This window comes from Haliaeetus albicilla, chromosome 7 (assembly GCF_947461875.1).
Source record: "Haliaeetus albicilla chromosome 7, bHalAlb1.1, whole genome shotgun sequence".
In the NCBI taxonomy this organism is placed as follows: domain Eukaryota; kingdom Metazoa; phylum Chordata; class Aves; order Accipitriformes; family Accipitridae; genus Haliaeetus; species Haliaeetus albicilla.
In genome coordinates, this window is record NC_091489.1 from 18,028,510 (window position 1) to 18,048,837 (window position 20,328).

At 37.0% G+C, this 20,328-nt stretch overlaps 1 protein-coding gene across 9 annotated transcripts in view; it reads left to right on the forward strand.

Moving 5' to 3' along the window:
* Positions 1-16,485, forward strand: part of TMEM181 (transmembrane protein 181) — a 36,195-nt gene extending 19,710 nt beyond the window's left edge. For 6 of the 9 annotated variants that reach the window (XM_069787119.1, XM_069787126.1, XM_069787121.1 and 3 more), the window contains 14 exons: positions 145-263; positions 1,271-1,390; positions 3,357-3,437; positions 4,448-4,547; positions 5,336-5,466; positions 6,031-6,122; positions 7,051-7,108; positions 7,783-7,885; positions 7,983-8,034; positions 8,700-8,782; positions 9,906-9,995; positions 11,532-11,598; positions 11,795-11,821; positions 12,543-16,485. In XM_069787119.1, coding sequence (XP_069643220.1) covers positions 145-263; positions 1,271-1,390; positions 3,357-3,437; positions 4,448-4,547; positions 5,336-5,466; positions 6,031-6,122; positions 7,051-7,108; positions 7,783-7,885; positions 7,983-8,034; positions 8,700-8,782; positions 9,906-9,995; positions 11,532-11,598; positions 11,795-11,821; positions 12,543-12,621 — 1,202 coding nt within the window. In that variant the 3' untranslated portion in view covers positions 12,622-16,485. Of the gene's footprint in view, positions 1-144; positions 264-1,270; positions 1,391-3,356; positions 3,438-4,447; positions 4,548-5,335; positions 5,467-6,030; positions 6,123-7,050; positions 7,109-7,782; positions 7,886-7,982; positions 8,035-8,699; positions 8,841-9,905; positions 9,996-11,531; positions 11,599-11,794; positions 11,822-12,542 lie in introns of those variants that run through there. The other 3 variants (XM_069787120.1, XM_069787125.1, XM_069787127.1) reach the window with 2 other exon arrangements.
* Positions 16,486-20,328: the final 3,843 nt, after the last annotated feature.

Genomic DNA, 20,328 nt, shown 5'->3' on the forward strand with positions numbered 1-20,328 from the left:
AGACTGGACCCCTACTCCAGTAACGTATAACTGAATAACTTTGAGTAATCTTTGGGTATCATATGTGTTGTAAACTATATTTGGAACTCTGAGATTTCATTTCTGCATGTAGCAATAGCTTAATGTTTTCTCTTTTAATTACAGTATCCCTCAAAAAGAATGTTACTATGACAGTCAAAGTACTTGGGGTGGTGAAGGATGGAAGCACACCGTATGTTAATAATCAAGTTCACAATCGGACAAGATTACTCAGTTGTGCACAAGTATGTGCCTGCTTAAACAAAACTCTGATGCAGTACATTTTCTTTAAATCTATTTGTGTGCATGTTACATTACATCACAAATGAGAAGAATATATCTGTTAAGCATGTCTCAGGAAAGACTCTAGAGTATAGTTTTATTTATAATTGCAACCTAGCTAGTAATGCTGACCCAGATACCTACCTGTCTGTCTTTTTCTGTTTACTTCTATGACTTGTGTCTATTACCCCTTAAAGACACCTCTTTCTTGCTAGAGTAGCTCTATGCCAGCAAAGCAGTGTGTCCTGCTTAGTTACCTAAATAGATTTAGCAGTACTGAAGAGAGGGATATTGTAGTAGAAGATTAGATATTGGGCTCCAGAGGAGAGAAAAATTCTAAATTTTTAAACTTGGAGACATCCAAAACAGCTTCTCCAGATGCAAGTCCTTTAGGAAAGGCATAGCTGAAGTTTTTTTGTAATAAGGATATAGGGTAAATCAAATGTTTTCTTTTTACATATATATACACACACAACATATATATGAAATCTTCAGAAATTAATGAACAGTGTGCCATTAGATTTAACTACACACAGCCAAGAGAGCGATGTGCTTGGGTTTTCTCTTTCCTCCTGTTAACTTTTAGAAATGAGTTAGTACAAGATAGCCCCATCTCACAATCTGATGACCTAGAGCTTGACTGATAGAGTTATTCAGATCCTTCCTGGTGCTGCAAGCAGTTGCTTTCACCAGCTTAAGTGAAAAGCTAGCCTTGTTTATTGGTTCAACCTTTGATCCTGCTGACTGACTTTACTAGTTTCTTCTACTTTGCCTGGTATCTTTCAAGAAATTATTTATCTGCAGGTCTTGTTTGAGTCTTATTATAACTGATCAAGATTGGTAAGGCATATAAAAAATATCATCAATATCTGACCGTCTAGAAACAAATTCTCCAACCTATACTAACAGTGTGTATTCTGGAATAAATTGAGGGCTTTTACATACTATTGTTCACTGTATGTGTTCACAGAAATGCAGTGAAATCATTGTTGCTCACCTTGGCTACCTGAACTACACTCAGTACAACATATTTGTTAGCTTTGAAGATCTAAATAAGTTAACGTACACCATTCAGAATATTACTTTCACAGTAAGTATAAAGTTTTATACTAGCAAAAGAAACCTCTTTAATTACTAATGCTGTAGAAGTCTGCTTTAACTGTAATAAAAAAGTTATCTCATTTTTGAAGATAAACATAGAGATGCATCATAATTTATTTTTCTGTCACTACTAATGTCAGAACTATTATAGCATTCGCTGTTAATAAGAGTCTACACCAATTTTTTTAAGTCTATAAGGAAAGATTTTTCTTTCAGAACTGCTAATGCTGTTTTGTGGAACAGATAAATTTAGTCTAATTCCTGGGAGATATTTTTAACAGTAGGCAAGCTAGACTAGAACATCCAGTTTTCTGCATTTGCTTATAGAAATGTTGCCTCTCTAAAGCATGGCATCTTTTTCAACCTTTCCAGTAGGTGTGTCTGAATTAGCAAGATTTTTCCAGACTTTACAAAACCCTGAGCTAGAAAGATTTATCAAACTCAAAGAAAAATGAAGAATTTTTTTTTTAATTGTGCTTATGAGGAAGAAAAAAATGTTTATTCAGCTAAAATAAGCAGGCTAATAAAATAATTCACTAAAATAATCCCTAGTGAAATAACTAGCTCCATTCATAGTGCTGAAGATGGCTTATAAAACAGTTACATCATCAGTGTGTGCTGATTGGCTCCAGAAAGAAATTTAGAAACATTTGCATGGGAGAAAATGGAACTAAACCGAATTTATAATACAGGTTACTATGCTATATTCTACATGTACGCAACACTTGGTATGTCAGAGCAGGTAGCAAGCAAAAATCTTACTGTAAAGCAAAATTTTATTTTGTATACTAAATTAACTTCCTGAATATTAATATTTGTAATATTCTAGTGCATAAAGCACATTATTAAAAATAAGCTGTAAAAGAAAAAAAAAAACCAAACTCACAAACCCTTTGCTTAGTTCCAGATTTCAAACAGGACAAAGTGTTGGAGCAATTATAGTTGTATGGTTTAGTATCTTGCTTTGCAGGCTGCCTTCAAGGCAGACTTGCGCGCGAAACCAAAAAACCCAAACTCAAAGCCCTGTTTTCCTGCAGCAATTAGAATTGTCAATTTATTTCATTATTACAATGGTTTATGGTGATCTCAGTTGAAATCATAGATTGCCTTTTGTATAACAGGATTCTCTACATATAATTTTCATTCTACGTTTGTGGTTTAAAAAGACAAGGCAGAGGTTGATAGATTTAATACATTGAAAGGGAAAGCTTCTTGTTCAGATGGGCAGAGCACATGTTGTACCTGGGAGTTTACATTTCAAAAGTGGCTTCAAAAGAGAAGCATGCCACGTATGAGATAAATTGTCAATAGAGCCGAGTTTATGCAAACTGACACGTTATAGTTAATATTTGTGCCCTTCTAATAATTAGAGGAGGAGAAGGAGCTTTTCCTTCTTAACCCATGAAAAAAGTTCTTTATTCCTGGTTATCTCATTTATTCTTCCCTTACTTGATTTTTTTTTTTTTTCCCCACTTCTGAAACAAGAGAATAAGCTTTAAGAAAACAAGCCCATGACAGGAAGCATGTCTGTACCTTATCAACCTCTTCATAATCAATTTGTGCATCTGACCTTGGCAATAAAGAAGAATATACTGGATTTACTCAATTATTGGCATTCACACTTTGAATGAAAGTGCAATTGAAATCAATAAAGAATATCCTTTTTGTCCTGAGAAGTGCTTTAACATACGACAGCACACTGAGTGTGTTACAAAGTGGCAGGCTAAAAAAGAAACAAGGATATTAGGCTGCTTTGGTTATCTTTTCATCAGATAGTCATATGGGTATGAATTTATCTTTGTCTCTCTATGGTGACACAGTGGAATTTGGTTATACCTTTAAATTTTGAAAAGCCAGAGAACTTTTCAGTATCTGCAGAAAGTGCTAATTATTGATGTTGTATGTACCCTGTCAAAACATTGTCCACTGGGCTATTTTCTTCTGTTTTCTTGTAGTGGAAGACCTACAATCCAACTTTTTCACAAGTGGAAATATGGTTCCGATTTGTCTTTGTAGTTCTTACGTTTGTCGTCACGGTAAGATTTTTTTTCAGTTTTTCTGGAGTATATTATGTAGGCAGCTGATAACACTGCTCTGTATTGCTGTGTTTAGTAACTTAACCCCAGGCAGCACAGTTGAGATATCACTGAATGGCTGTAAAAAAATGTTTCTAAAATAGTTGTTGCTTTTATGTTTTTACAAGTGGTATTGAAGGGACATTAAGAAAATAGGATAAATGGGAAAACTTGTTTTTCTAAACTCTGATTTTGAATTGAACAGAAAGAATTTTGCTTAAACAAAGGAAATTGTGATTAGATGCTAGAAAAAAATATTTTTTTTTGCAGTGCAGGTAGGCTCAGACATTGGAATAGGATGCCCAGAGCGTGAGCTCTCAGTCTCTGAAAATGAAAAATACTCAGTTGAATATGACCTTGATCTAACTTTAAAGTCATCACTGCCTTGAGTATGAGGATGGGCCAGATGACCTCCAGACGTCCCTTACAACCTAAATTATGCATGATTTAGATTATCTCTCCCCTCCAACCTGGTTTGGCCCCTGGAAAAGAAGTGTTTGGGAAAAAAAAAAACCAAAACCCATAAAATGTAAAATGCAGAAATTTCAGAGTAATTTTCAGACACTAAAGCATTGAACATTTGCATAGCATTTTTCTCACATAGATGATGTCACTCAGCAGGTAACCGAATGTGATATGGAATCTGTTGTTTTAAAAAGCTAGTTTAGGTGGAAGTTGTTGTTAGTATGTGACCAGTAATTAGGCAACATTTTTCGTCCATTGTTGATTTGTGTAGTACTAGCTGGTTTCTTTCTCAGTTTGCTTGAGAGATTAAGTAATTTGCATTGGGGTAAGTCAACAAACTTGAAGCAGAAGTAGAAGCTAGGAGATGTGGCTCCTGTTTTACAATGTTCTCAGTGGCAAAGACCTCGTGAAGTAGCCTTTGCAATGTGCTGTGTTATCTCTTTACTCTGGTAAACCAATAAGGCTATATTCCTTGCTTACAAATTTTTGTTGTTGTTGTTTTATAGTGTCTGTTTGCACATTCCCTGCGGAAATTCTCCATGAGAGACTGGGGTATTGAACAGAAATGGATGTCCATCCTCCTTCCCCTCCTGCTACTTTACAATGGTACTTGTATCCTGGAATTTTTAGAAGAGCTCCTTTTTTAAAAAAAAAACAAAAAAGAAAGAAAGAAAGAAAAAAGAACAAGAGAGTGCGTGAGAGAGAGAAGGCAAAATGGAATTTGGCCTTGAACTTATAAGCAGCTATTTATAAGACTTCAGAAAACCAATTAAAAAAAACCCTACCCTTTTTAAGTGTATCAAATTCAAGGGCATAATGAGTAGGTGGATTTCATTCTTTGCAGTCACGTGAATGTCAGCTTTATTTGTTTAAAGCTCTGATTGGAATAGGTGGCTGCAACCATACTGAAGCTTTCATACAGTGACATGTAAATGCAATTTCTGTATTTGTCTGCTAAGTCTTACTTCTTCATTTTTCAGATACTTGCACTTTAGTTAAAAATGGAGGCTATTTTTAGTCTAGTAAACCACATCAAATTCTAGCACTCTTTAGCAGTACCAGAAGAACATTTACCTTTCAGTCATTCTATGATAATTTTTTAGGTCATCACCAAGAACAGCAGTTCAGTAGAAAGTCTGATAAAACCTGAAATCTTCTAGAAATGTTGGCAACCAGTTCAGATTATTTCTACAGCACAGAGGATTGCTGCTGGAGGCACCATTTTCTTTGTAAATTACTTTAAGATACAGCAAACTTCAATTTCATTTACTGGTGTAATTTGAAAAATCTAGGGGGTTTTGTTCCTCTGAAGATACATTCTGCTTTACTTTCCATAATGGAAAAGACTGTGCTTTTCCCCCTCTGTTTCACTTTTTTTTCTTATTTTGTTACAGATCCATTTTTCCCCCTTTCTTTTCTGGTGAACAGCTGGTTTCCTGGAATGCTGGATGATCTATTCCAGTCACTGTTTCTGTGTGCATTGTTGTTGTTCTGGCTTTGTGTCTACCATGGTATAAGAGTACAGGTAAGGGTGCAACATTATCTACTACTTACTGAGAAGACACTACTTGTTTTTTCAACATTTATTTTTTTCTTAAAGTACAATGTGACACATGAAGCTTTGGAGTTAAAATGATTTGTGGAGAAGTACATTGTCTTGAGGCTACCATGCCTAGAGATAGATGGGACAGTCTAAACTATTGCAAGACAGTCTTCAGAATTATGATGCCCTTCTGCTTTGTTCTTGTTTGAAGGGTTTTGTTGTTGTATATGGTGGTTGATTGTCTTTAAACCACTTTAAAATACTGCATAAGATAAATATGAATTCTGGAGCATATTCCTATATTTGCAGTATCAGTGAAATATGTGGGACCTTACAAATAGGATGCTCCAAATCTACTGCATCTTATTAACACAAATGATGAAACAATTTTGTGTCTTCTGTAATCACCTGTGCAGGTTAAAAATACAGGAGGCAAGTCTCTTAATCTAGTTCATGTTAAACAAAACAAAGATGGTATTTATTTTATTCTGTCAAGAATCTCAAACATGGCTTCACTCCTTCAAGACACTATTGTTTCCTCAACAGGGGGAAAGGAAGTGCTTAACTTTCTATCTGCCCAAATTCTTTATTGTTGGACTGTTGTGGCTGGCCTCTGTTACATTGGGAATATGGCAAACGTAAGTAATTTCAAATTTAGTGCAAAAGTAATGAGCTGAGAGTATTCAAGAATGACAAGATTGTTTATAATTAATGGTATCTATTTCTTAATGTTCTGATTGTGATATAGGAATGAAGTTGTTAGGTGTTACGGCTCCCTACAATACTCCCTCTAGCACTATGTCCCAATTAGCTTTTAGTATTTGAAGCAACAAGTTTCTCTGTAGTTAACTATTAGATGGTTTAACCAAACTTTCTCAACTATTAAACCTGCACAATTGATATTGACAATGCTCAGTCAAGCTATGCTATCTCTCCTCAAAACTCAGTTCTTTTGCTTAGTTCAGTGTTTCTCTCTTTTTTTTCCACCCAGAAAACTTTCTCAGTTTTGGTACGTTTGTAGTTTCTAAACCGTTTTAGTCTCAAGTGTTTGCCTCTTATTTTATTTCTCAGAAGGAAGATGCCTTCTAACTATCTTCCTGCTGTTGTACATTGTTGAAAGCAGCGCAGTTGCAGGAAATGCTCGTGCTTATGCGCTATCAGCAGAATTGCTATGAGGGAAGGGCTTATACCACAGTTATTTCTTAAGTATAATTCTTATCACCAAGGACAAAATTTAAACACTAAATCCTGAAGGCTTGTAGGAATTTACAAGATTACACATTTTCTAAAAAACAAGTGGGGAGATTAGACCTGCTCACAACTGAAATCTTCCATATTCCTTCAAAACTGGGTTTGGGAAGGAGGATGTTATGTACTGTAAATTGTCATGACTCCATTGGAATCAATGGCGTTGCACCGGTTCATACAGCCAAAACCTTTAGTTATAAACCCTGTATAGTAACTTTAAACTTTTTCTTTGTTAGTGGGCTTCTTGGTCAGTATGGCTTTTTGACCTTGTCTTTTGTAATGGTGTAAGTACCACTTTTCATTTTGAATCTTTTCTAGTGTTAATGAAGTACATGATCCTACATATCAATACAGGGTTGACACAGGTAATTTCCAGGTAAGTCAGAAATGTTTTCTTTCTATTAAATTGTCAGGTGGAGTTAGTCAATACAAGGAGGTGGGGTTTGTTCTTCTATTAAAATCTATAACACAATTTAGAAAATAGCAAATGCGGGTCAGATGGTCTTATTCTGATGATGTACTTTTAATTTTGCTTTAGATCACGCGTAGGCTATATTGAGCTCCGTCCCAGTAAGAAGAGTAAATTGTCTTGCAAATCTGGAGATTAAACACCACAAGTTTAGTCACAGACTTGTGACTGTTGGGATTGAAAGAAAAATTTTTAAGCCTCTTATTAAGTCAGTTTTGTACATCTTTACTCCTGCCAAGATCCTCTGTCCTAGTAAATTTCAGACTTTGTTGTTGTAAAAGAAGATCTGATTTATATGGGTCCTTGTATTGTTCTCAGGAGCTGTGTTTTTAGAAAATCATTGAGATTCAGCTCACTGTGAACTCAGTGAACAAAATGATGACTTTTGTTAAACATCCTTTCTTTACATTCCCCCAAACATACCTTGGTGTATAGCCACCCTTGTTTTGTACTTCATTACATGAGCCTACCTTCCCTGAATAAATGGACCATTCTATGTTGTGCTTTGGGAAATAATGACTTCTATCAAGGGAAGAAGGAATAGACCAAATCTCGTTAAATAATAAAAATTCTTCTTATAGGGAATGAAAATCTTCTTCCTTGTGGTGGCAACCACATACATTCTCTACCTTTTGTTCCTGATAGTGAGGGCATGCTCAGAACTTCGTAACATGCCTTATGTTGGTAAGGAATATTTCTTTTGATTCTTCCCCAAACAGGCTTCCTTTTCCTAGATATAGGTGTAAATTCGCTAATAACAACTTTTCTCAATCTTTTTCAGATCTCAGGTTAAAATTCTTGACTGCATTAACCTTTGTAGTGCTTGTCATTAGGTAAGGCTTTTCAAAGTACATTTCTCAGTACTGTAACTTTTATAACCTTTTTTTCAGGGCTTTGAATACATTTTGTTGATAATAAAATTGTCAATGTAACTGAGGAATGTCTTTTGATATGATTGTTATGGCAAGCATTTCTTAATTTTTTAACCCTTCTTGGAGCTTTTAGAGCTAACTTTATATTATATCCATTACCACAGCAAATACACTGCCAGATTTAGAGGTTCATTTAGCAGAGATATTTTCTGTACTGCTGAGTGGCCTGCAGTGCACTGTTTACCTCCTTTGGAGCTTTGTAAGCTTCACTTAGTCAAAGCAGAAGTTCAGAATTAGTTTCTTAGTTTATTGTTAATATCTGTCTCCCCCACTCCAAGCAGTTATTTCAAATTATTGTTGACTCTTGGATTGTCTGTAGCAGATGAAATCTGAGGGAAATAGACCATGGGGGTGGGGGTGGGGTGTCTGCTTTACTCAGTTGACTGCTGACTTTTAATCACAAAAGAGTCATTCTTAATTTAGAACTATGAAAGCAAATGTGTCTTAAAATAAATGGTCACCATGTTAACGTAATTATTTTCTCATATACTCTTCTATCAAGCTAGCATTTCAATTTTGTGGTTTAAAGGCACAATACACCTATATGCTTTAACTTTTTCCCACAGCATTGTTATACTCTACCTACGCTTTGGAGCACAAGTTCTACAGGACAACTTTGTTGCTGAGCTGTCAACTCATTATCAGAATTATATCCTTGTGTTGTGATACTGCTCAAGTAGGAATGTTAATCTATTTTCATGCAGAAGGTATTTAAAAATTATGTACCAAAGGACTGAAACCTTTGACTTCTAGGTGGGCTTTTGAAGTTCAGTCCATTTTGATCGAGGTTTCACGTCAGCATTTTGTAATGGCTCTTTGTAAAGATTATGAGCTGAGACAGTTTCAGTCTAATATTTTTACATCACATAAATCACAACTGCATTTGATACTCTTCAAAAGGAATGAAAGCCTAGATATGCATGCATTCAAGTAATTTTAACAAGTTATTGTGACAGATTTGGCTGTATTTGCTGCATGAATTCAGTTTGCTGTATACCTATCAGTTGGCATGGGGTGTACCAAAATATTTGAGAAATTAATGGTTTAGAAGTCACTGAAAATGAGTTTGTGTATTTGTCCAAGTCTACATGTAGAAAAAGTCATAGCAGAGAATTTAAGTGACTTGAGAGAGACTATTTCTGACTTCTGTTGGCAACGGGATTACAAACCATTTCTGGACCTGAACCATGAGAGCCTAGTTCATTCTACTTTCTGAAAGTGTCTGTGTGACTGCAACTGCTCCGGTTACTGATAAGCTTAGATATGTGTTGGGAGCTAGTAGAAAACAATATGTAAATCCTTTAGTATTTTCCCAAAATGATGACACAAAGTCATCTTCAGAGGTCTGTCTACAGATAGTCCTTTCTCCTTCCTTCTCAGTTGCTGTGCCAAGGAAGAACTTTTTTTGAAAAATAAACAAAGCAAACCAAAAAAACCCCCACCTGAACACCCACCTTACTCAGCTTTCTTTTAGCATTGAAGGCAGAACTATTCAATTTACCATGCACTCCACCACTCAAGAATAGACCTTATCTCAGCAAATGTTACTTGTGTTAAAGCTTTGTCTTCAGTGGGAGCTTTACCTTGAAATAGCTTGAGTACATTAGTTGTCACTGAATTTAAAACATGCTGTTTTGTTTAGCCATTCATGCTCTCAAACTTTAGTAAGGTAAACATTCTTTCCACTGAAACAGCTTATGTATGGTTTGGGTCTTGTTCCCAAAGTTAATATGTATGGAGCTATATTGAGCAATATCCTTGACACCTACCACCAGCAGAATTCTTATCATTTTATGGTTTATTGAACTTTTATCTCTACACGTTAGCCTTCGTGTATTCCCCCTCAAAGAATGCACTATATGGTAAGTGTAAGCAATTATCTGCACTGCTCCTGAGCAAATTAGTATTGGATATGTGAAGGAACACATAAAATGTATACAACTGATTAGCTAGACTTGAATTCTTACACACTTAGATCAAGCTTATAGTTAACATGATGTTTGCATACGATGCACTAACGTTTGCACTGACAGACAATCCTTAAGGAGCAACAATACTTCATTTGTCCTTTGTTCTAACAAAGGTTAATATATTGGCATGCTGGCAAACTGGACTCTGAAATAGGTAACATGCTGTTGGAAAAGTAGGAGTGAAGCCGATTGCTAACATGGGAGGAATTTGAGGGAACTTGCTATGGGGAGAGGGCTGCACAGGGCCCATGTAAAGGGAAATAAAAGGATTGAATCGGTGGCACTTCTGGTTTTGCGTTCCTACATAAAGGATGTAATCTGATTCACATGATGATTATAAAGTATTATCCCTCTCTAACAGATAAAGATCTGTAAAACAAATATTTGTACTGAGTGCATTCTCTGCTTTAAGCATTGAGTTCAAAATATAGAACCACAGAACAGCCCAGGTTGAAAGGGACCTGGAAAGATCAGCTGGTCCCAACCTCTCATGGGAAAAGGAGCCTAGATGAGATAACCTAGCACCCTGTCCAATCACATTGTGCATGCTGAGAGGTATGCACAGGGAAGGCACTAAATAGTGGAGCTGGTCCTTTCTCTAAACTTTTTAGAGTTGAGATGGATGGAACTGTTACAGAAAAATGCTATTTTTCCATTAAGAAAGAGAAATGGCTGGGTGAGGATAAAGTTAAAAACTTGCTGTTGGTTGCAAGAAGTATTAGTTTCTAGAAGGCAGAAAGTAACAGGCTGCCAGGCAATGTTTATGGCAAATTGCTGGATTTAATTTTACTTGCACCAGTTTATGAACTGCAGCTAAGCAGCACAGACTATGCAAGAAATTAAGGCCTTAAAACAAGGTAAAGGGAATTGTCATAAATAGCCAATGGAAAATATGTGTTTCCTTTCACCTCACAATAAAGGTACAAGTCCTTCCTTCATCTATTACAAGGATGAAAAATAACTGGCTAATCATTGACTTGCATACAAGGGATTACAACTTCAGTCTACTACATTTGTAGCTTAGAAATGACCAAGAAGTTAAAGAAGTCTATGCTTTTTAAATACATATGAACTTTTGAATAATAATTAAGAATAATGAGGTCTGACTTAATGACTCTTACGTGCAGGTTGAAATAATATAACATAGGAAACTGCACAAGGGAGGAAATCCACTTAAACAACATGGACAATATCTATCTAAAAATAAGATGACGTATTTATATCATCTCCTTAACTCTTAAGAATACCATGATGTTGTGGCTGAAGGGTGAAAAATTTAAAGGAGAGAATTCCTGTTTGGATATTGTTTTGTTTAGTTTGTAGTCCTGACTGCCTTGGAAGTTGTAGAGTCTGTTGCTACAGTGTTGAGTTAGAAGTACAGCCACGTTTCTATAATAGGCTAAATTAACCCTTATTTGTATTTTCCAGAATCACAGTTGAAAGACAATCCTGCTTTTTCTATGCTGAATGATTCAGATGATGATGTGATTTATGGGTAAGATTATAAAATACCTATGGAGAGTTATTTTTGTTGTGTTATTTTTGTAGTGTTCTTTTCCATATTCATAAAATAAGGATTTGTAGGTTGTTAGTGAAAGTATTCTGCCTAAAGAACAGAAACATAGCCTTATTCTCTAAACAGAAATGCAGTGAGAATGCACATTATTTTTTCTTTTTTTGGTTTCTAAAAGGGATTGCCATGGCACTGATACAAACAGGTAAGAAAGTATTAGGATGCTGGTAGGTCATGGAATGAAGGCAGCAAGAGCTGTGAAAGGAAAGGACTTCCTTTAAAACTGGGCAGGATTGCAGGAGTCAGGTGGAGTTAGCAAAGAGGCAGCTCATATGTAAATGCTTCAGGGAAGGAGAATGGCTCTTCTTAAGTGCTCATCACTTACTGAAATAAGAATAATCAAATCTAGCAAAACTTACTGGACTTGTGTGAGTTTATGTAATATGAGAATTGTAGTAGCACTTAAGAGCCATACTGGTCAGGTGTGTCTGTGCTAGACATTGAATGAACTCATGATCTGCCCTTGATGTTTTCACCTCTTACGAAAGACACCGAAGTGGCTGGAACAGTGAGGATGGGTTAATACTGCAGTCACCTGAAGAAGTTTGTGCTAAACTAGCTGTATGCATTGTCTGAGATAGCTTGCCTTTGTTTAGTTAGATGAGTAGTGGTAGTACCAGCTTGCTTCTATACTCTATACGAATCCTTGTGAAAAGTGGCTTGTAGTTACTGGAATAACTTTTATTATGCATCACCCTCTGGAGAGAAGTCATATATGTTGTCCATATCCCCAACAAGGAAGGAAAACAGATACCAGCTTCTAAATAACAATTTGAAGCCTCAGTGTAGTTTAGAACTTTCCTGTTTATGTTGGGCTTTCTATCTAAACATCACGTTCAGAAGTTTTAACAAGATCTGTTTCACAGGAGTGACTATGAAGAAATGCCACTTCAGAATGGCCAAGCTATTAGAGCCAAGTATAAAGAGGAATCGGACAGTGATTGATTGATTTTGATGTAGACAGACTTGTTCAGCTGGAATTAAACCAGTTTTGAAGTTTTCCTAGATGGACAACTTCCTTGGCTTCCTTACAGTCTGCTGTCATCTGAACACCGACTCCCAGGAACGACATCCTGCTTCTGATTCTGTTTACAAAGTTAAAACTGAAAAAAAGAATGCTTGAAAAGGTTGTGGTGAAAACTTAAGAAACCAAAATTTTTACACGTCTTACAAAATGTGTGATAGCAGGATGCCTGTGGACTAAATCTATTTAAATCTATTTCCATTTAAAAGTGTCACTGATTATATACTGATTTTAAAATTGCTTCCTGGCTGCTTGGTTTTGGGGTTGGTTTTTTTTGAGGATCACGTACAGCATACTGTCATTCATCTGTTGCATTTGTGTTAGCTCCTTTGTATATTGTCCACTGCTGTACGAAGTGCCTCATTTCCCTTTCAATTTCCTACCTTAGTCTTTCCTTTCAATTTCCTACCTTAGTCTTTTGAGCTGGAGGCAGGGAATGAAGTGTTTTGGGGCTTTCTCTTCTTTTTTTTTTTATAATGAAAGAAAACACAAGCTTTCCATTCTTCCTTCAAAGAAGCGATATAGACTTAAGACCATTTTTTAAAATTCATTAAAATGAGTTTTTGAGATTTGTAAGTGTGAGATACATGCAAATAGTCAAGTTCTAGTGAGCCAAAATAGCCTCAGTGGTGCAAAATTATATTGTATAATATATGTTTCATAACATGCTTTACTGCTGCAACAGAAGTGTTTGTTTTGGTTTTTGTTTTTTTTTTCAAACAGCCCTTTCAAATGGAAATATTTAAGCAGCAACAAATCTCAGAAGGAAGCCAGTACTTTTCTTTCTGTGTTTTTTGTATGCTGGAGGAGATTGTTACACATACAGAGAATACTGTATGAAAGTTTCATAGAGAATTACAATTTCAAATTTCCAGACATTTCATTTTTAGAGGCTTTTTCTACATCAGAATTTTTCCTTAAGTTGTATTAATAGATAGTTAATCTATGTCCTAGGACCAGTCGTGGTTGCTCATGTATTGAACTGTCATGAGAGTTAGCTTTTGAGCATGTTCTGTGCATAGTTCAACTTCTTTGTCATACCGCAGTCACCACCTGTACTGATCAGAAATTTTACTAGCATATTTTGTGATTATCTGTATTCCAGTCTATGCTGGAACAGTTATATGGGAATTAAGTATTCCTAGTACAATGCTGCTGCTTCTCTATTTAAAAGTTGGCTTTCTCCTACACCATTGTTCAGTTCTTTATTTAAGTGGATGCTGTTTGTTTCTAACTACTTTTGTTTTGAGGTATTTGACCTGTCTGAAAGTATCTTTTTTTTCATGGATTCATACCTGTGATTTACTCTTGTAAAATTTCTCTGCCCTGCTGCTGTAGAAGACTCTCAAAAGCACTGTTAATGTATTATGCAGAAGATGGTGCTGGCTTACACTAGGGAACTGTACTCATCATTGAAGTAGTTTAAGCAGAAGAGTGAAATGAAGTCCTGCTAGACTTGCTGAATCATATTGGGCAAAAAGTAGGTTTGTTCTGCTTTGATGCAACAACTGTTCTAGACCATTCCCATTGCAATAACCTCCTGGTAGCTGTTTGAGATCATGAAGGGGAGACTTCACAGGATAGCAATTTGCTTAGAGAGGACCAAAGGAACTGCTTCATGTGGTTGCATCCTTGCTATCATAGAATAGGTCAGATTAAATCTGTGCTCTGCTAAAGACGAGATACTCTGTGTGTGTGAGAAAGAAAACTTTCTGAAATGATGTACAGCTGTGAATTTTTTGAGGGTATTTGAAATTTAAAACTTTCTGTACCAGGGATCATTTATTTGTTAGAAGCCAAAGCACTATTGTATGGCTAAAGCAAGGAAACTGCTGGGGAGGAGGGGAAGGTTTTTCCCTTTAATTTCTTAATGAATTGGCATCAGTTTAGAAGAACATACAGGAAAACATTAAAGAAGTATTTCAAGTTATTGGTGGTGTTTTTTTCCAGTGAGGTGTAGCAAGCTGTACCTTCAGCACTTCCTTTTAGACTTTTTTTTAACAAGCATGGGAGATGATCTTTGTATCCTAAAGTGGAGAGCCCATTCTCATTTTTACTGTTCCCCAGATGACTCTTTTGAGGCTTACAGCTGTTTGAATTTGCAGAGTCAGACTGGGGAAGCAACTAGGGATCCTTTGCATACCCCAAGTCCTTTACACTTCCATTGGAGTAATAGTGGGTACAGGAATTAGGTCTTTAAAAATTGATATTTACATGATCCTTATATATTCAGATCTTTTTGGCTCCGATATTGTTTAATTCTGTTCTAAATTGTTCTGAAGAGATAAAATGTTTGATTTGACCAATGTGCAAAGTATACTGATGTTTCTTATCACAGTCTAAACTGGTTGTTAAAATTAATCCTGAAATACAGTGTCATGCTTTGGGATTTCACTAACTAAAGAAAATATTTTTAATCTAACTTTGAGATGATGATTTTTTCCTAAGCTGTTCTCAGCCTATTTCACTTGCCGTTTTGTTTGCATTAACTTTTCTACATCACTACATTCAAAGTGGAAATAGGAAAGCTGAGAACAGGAAATGTGTACATTAAGTATCTCACTATGAAAATAGTGAGAAAATAGTTTCCTTGTTAATTTTTAGAGATTATATTTAAGCAATGTTTGCCATGCAAAATAGTTGTGTATTTCAGAAGTGCTAGAGTGTAATGGTAAGCTTGGTTGAAGCACTGTGGCATCAAATTCAATATACAGTAAAAAGGCAAAAGCAGTGAAGCAGATGAAGAAATGGGTTTGCTAGCAAGAAATCTGTTTCACTCCTCTTATTTCCACAACTGGAAAGCAGAGACAGTATCTGAGGAATATTACAATATGGATTGTAAACAGCCTGGAAGTAGGTGGCATAAATTTACCTCTGAGTAAAGTATTGTAACCTAAGGGTGAAACAGAAGATATCTGGACAAGAAACTAGCCTGGCTTTCCTTTCATTACTGCCAAAGTAATTAAGTATTTCCATCACTAGTGGGACTGTATAAAATGAGAAAACTATACAAAAAGGTCCCACAGCATACAGTGTCCCTGGTCTAAAGGAGATGCCATCTATTAAATAACTGCAAGACTTCCATGTACACAATGATCAAGAGGGACTTTTAAGAAATCAGTAATCATTGAGTGTGAACCATTCATGGCAACCATTTTCTGTAGTATTTGCTTTAAAGATACAGTTGGTATTGGAATTGATTGGAAACTTTCCTAGGACTGGCAAAGAAGAGGAAGTGTAAGGCTTAACACCAGTAAGGAACAGCTAGTGTAACAAATCTGTGGCACTAATACTGGGGAAAATGGGAGCATGGTTCCAGCTAGGAATGACTTTGATCGGTTGTTTTTCTCTGAGCCAAAAGACAACTTTGTATCCATAGTCACCTAATTTTTCCCCCATTTCCTTTTGCTTATGCCAGTAATAACCTCTGCATTACTGTAAAACTTTTTTTAGAAGTTTGTAAATATGTAAAATGAAAATACGGAAAAATTGTGTACCAAAATGGTATAAAAATGTGTAAGATAAATGCTCTGTTTAATGAGAAGCTGTAATTAAATGCTGCTTTAAGAAAGTGTGCATGAGGACATGTGGTAAATATCCTATGTATCTAGTTGTGTTAATGACAGCAATTATCCATTTTTATGTCAGAAAACTTCATGCTAATACGGAATATGAAGGAAAAACTAGTAATTTACTTCAAGCAAAAGTTGGGTATTGAGTTTCCTGGAAGACTTCATGTGCATAATCATTGTTAAATATGTTCATAATAAAGTTTTATATCTTTATATTGTATCTTGGTATTATTTTCCTTCTAGTGAATGGCTAACTGTACCATTTTCATAACTTACATGGAAACTGAAAATACATACATTTTGGCATGCATATTTAAGCTTGGTTAATTGCATAAGGATGGGATCCAGGAGGCTCTGTCAGCACAGATTAACTAGGGAATTATGTTTTGGGTTGGTGGTTTTTTGGTTGTTTTTTTTTGATTACTCTGCCTGGGCTTGAAGGTGGAAGGACAGGTTGCTAATTTTCCTAAGAAATATGCTAGCCAGTTTACAAAGGGGAACTGGCATTCTCAGATGGTTTAACAGTGGCTTTGCAAAGCCTGCTGTGGTCACACTGGCAGTAAAACTTCCCCCAGTGAATGTTAGTGCCAGCTGCCTTTCTGCCAAACATGCATGCTTCACCTGAGCTGCTGTCAGATGCTTCTGCCACCAGGACTTTAAGTTCTTCTACTTACCCTGCAGTGGTGCATCCTCTCAGCACACCCAGGAAGGGCTGCCCCACCTTCAACCCACTGGCCAGTAGTAAAAAAAAAGGTTGAGAGATGGTGAAGATGCTGATGTCATTCGTCTTGTTCTTATAGCTCTGTGTCTTCCAAGAGTCTGCTCATAGCTGGTAGAGGGCAACACACTGATCATTTTTGTAGTCTATTTGGGGTGATGCCATTCCTCATATAAATTCGAGAAGAGACTGAAATCTCATTATGTGCTGAATAAAATGGCTGTAAACATCTCTGCACAAATGGATATGAAACTTACTTCTGCTTTAATATCAGAGATGGTAGTGCTAATTCACCAGCATCAGTTAATTCTGAAGCCATTTCCTTTAGGTTTTAGTTAAAATAGTTAATGGTGGAAGACAGGTCATACTCATTTGTGGCAGTTACAGTAAATGATGACACCCCACACACACACCTCCCCCTTCCTCCAGATCAGGGCTGACATGCCTCTGATTTTTATAGCTGTCGTCATATGAAAAGCCATGGCAGTAAGCTAGAGATAGGAAACAAGAGACTGACCTTACAATTACCTTCCTGAATATTCCAGCCCACAGTTTGTGCTAATTTTTTTTTACAGCCAATTAATTACCTAGAGCAAAGACTCCGCAAGCTCCTCACCCTAATGCTTTACTTTGGCACTGAGATGAGCTGGCCAGCAGTCTTTGAAAAAGGTGATTAAAACTATGGTATTTGAAGATAATTAAAATTGAAAAATCAGTAGCTGTACAACATCAAGACTATAATATACAATGGTTATAGCGTTTTACAGAAAAGCTCTATCTTAATTCGTGGGAGTGGAGGGAACAACACTCAAAAACCTACAACCCCTAAACCCCTTTCTGTAGTCCTAAAACAGTTACACTGGAAGCATTCATTATTGCTCACATGTAGAATTATCTATAAAACTGTACATTTCTGTAGCACAACTCCTGTTTTAATTACAACAGGGTTTTTTTCTTCCCATACAGCTTTTACACTGAGAAGTGGCTCAAACCTTTTTTTTTCTGCAGTTCAGCATATGCATGAACTAACAAACGGCAAAAAAAAAAAAAATAATCAAGGGATTTGCGATTATTAACATGAACAAAGGACAAGGAATGTTTGAATGTCTTGACCAAAAAGCTAAGTGTTTCTAGAAGTAAATACTGATTCAAAGTGCACAAAACTATTTCTTTTAAATGTAAATAAATAGCTAAGTACTACACCACCAGCATCATAATGGCATGCTAATGGAAAGGAGATAAATTATCCAACCATCCAGATGTAAAATTTCCTTAGCAATTCAGAGATCAAAGATATATTCTCTTCATGACAGGTTTCTCTCACCCTGATGACTACTTGTGAGAGACTGGAAGAGTCAATGCCTCAAACATTCTGGTGGGGCAAGTTCTGCTTAACAATGAACTCTGCACAACAAGGAACCCTGCCGAGCAAGGAACCCCAGGTGAGAAGCAGCCCATCAGCACAGACATCAGCCACAGGAGGAGGAGGCTGTGCCAGAGGGTGCGCAGCTCCCTGTTCTGATAAGCTGAGCAGGACAGATCACCATGCAGGGAAGGGGAAGTTACTCCCCAAACGACCCCCCAAGCCCAAAGGCTCACAAACCGCTCATGACACCTAATTAGCCTAATGAGTTGGAGTGCCCACCCAAAGGAGGGGCAAGGTTGATAAAAGGACACAAACTGAAGGCCTGGGTGCATGTGCCCGCTGGAGCGGGACCCCTCGGCCAGCAGGAGCAACGCTGGAGCCAGGACCGGTGACATCCTTCTCTTTTCCGTTTTCTCCCTCTTGCTCCCTTTTTCCTTTTCCATAACCCCCACACCTCATCCCTTTAGACGTAAACCTCTGGCCACGCCTGGGACCAGGAGCGGATCCAGCCCCCCCAGGGCTCCTCTCTGAGAAGGAGCCTAGAAAGCAAGGGGGTCTGCTCTGAACCTCCAGACCCAGCCGGAGGGCTCTCCTTATTGTCTTCCCTGAACTAATTCCCATATAAGCAAGGCCTGTAGTATATGTTCGGTGATGCATGGTTAGCACATACTACATCATTTACTGACATAGTTTCATGCCAATTTTTGTTGTAAGCATACCAATTTTGGTGGTGAGCATGCCAGTTCTTGTGAGCAAATAAAAATTTAGTTTTGTGAGTTAAAGGATCCCTGGTGTCGTTTCACCTTAATCCTGACCTGGGAATTGGCAAACCTAAGTCATTGTCCTGAGAAATTGGGATGTGACACTAGTTCAGGCACTTTATTCAATCTATCTTAATATTTTCTTTTTACAGGTGTTGTATCATTTCTGACACTGAATACTCAGCATTCTGTTTCTAGTCAAACCCATGCTAAAACTCTCTCTGCTACAGAAATAGAAGGCGTATACTCCTCAGAATAGCCCTGTAGCACTCACTAGGACATATCCTAGAATAAAGAAGTGGCTTGTCATGAAGGAGGTGTGTTTACAGAGATGTTTTGAAACTGGTATGCTAGCAGTAATATATAAGCCTTACAGGTATATTAAGAGTCTCAAAAGTACCAAGCCCAAACCTGCTGATAAAGACAACTTTTTTGCCCTACTGACAGCAGAAATGGATAGGAAGGAAGAAGGTTGAAGCCCTGCCTAGCACAGGGTTTTCTACAGTCTGTTTGGATACACTGAGTAGAGTTATCACAGAGAGCATGCCTCTACACCTAGCACTACAAAAAACCAAATCCTCTACTGTCATTTGATTTTTTAGTGTTACATCTTTCCAGATCGTGGAAACATACTCTTGTATCAGCAGTCATCTCACTGTGAACAGCTTTAGTTAAGAGCCAGATTCTGAAGACATTTGACAGGGCTTCCTAAATATAAGCAAATGCAGGCCACTCAGACTGACTCTAGCCCAGGTACTCTCCTGTACTTGCTTTGTAAGTAATTCTTTCAACTTCAACAGCAGTGAGCTACTGCGTACACAAGCAGCATAGCAGTTCACAGAGGTAATCTGAAATTCATAGCATGCTCCCATTTCTTTAATTAGCTGACAAAGAAAACCTTACCCAAGCCTATGCTGAAAACTTGTTTTCCTTGTTATTCCTCTGCAACTTCACTCTAGAAGGCAGGAGACTTATTCACAAGTTATTTAGTCATGTCACCTTGAGGCAGTTTTTCCCCCCTTTCAGAAAGGATCATGTTTCACCAACTATCAGAACTCATCACACTCACTTTCAGCAAAATCTATCTAGAAAGTAGCAGGTAAGTTGAAGACCTACTTAACACATGTAATTGGCTGCAGTAGTGAATGATTACTTGTGCTTAGCCTGCTGAGCACTTCTAGAATGTGAAAAACTTCTTACCTGTCTTTGTT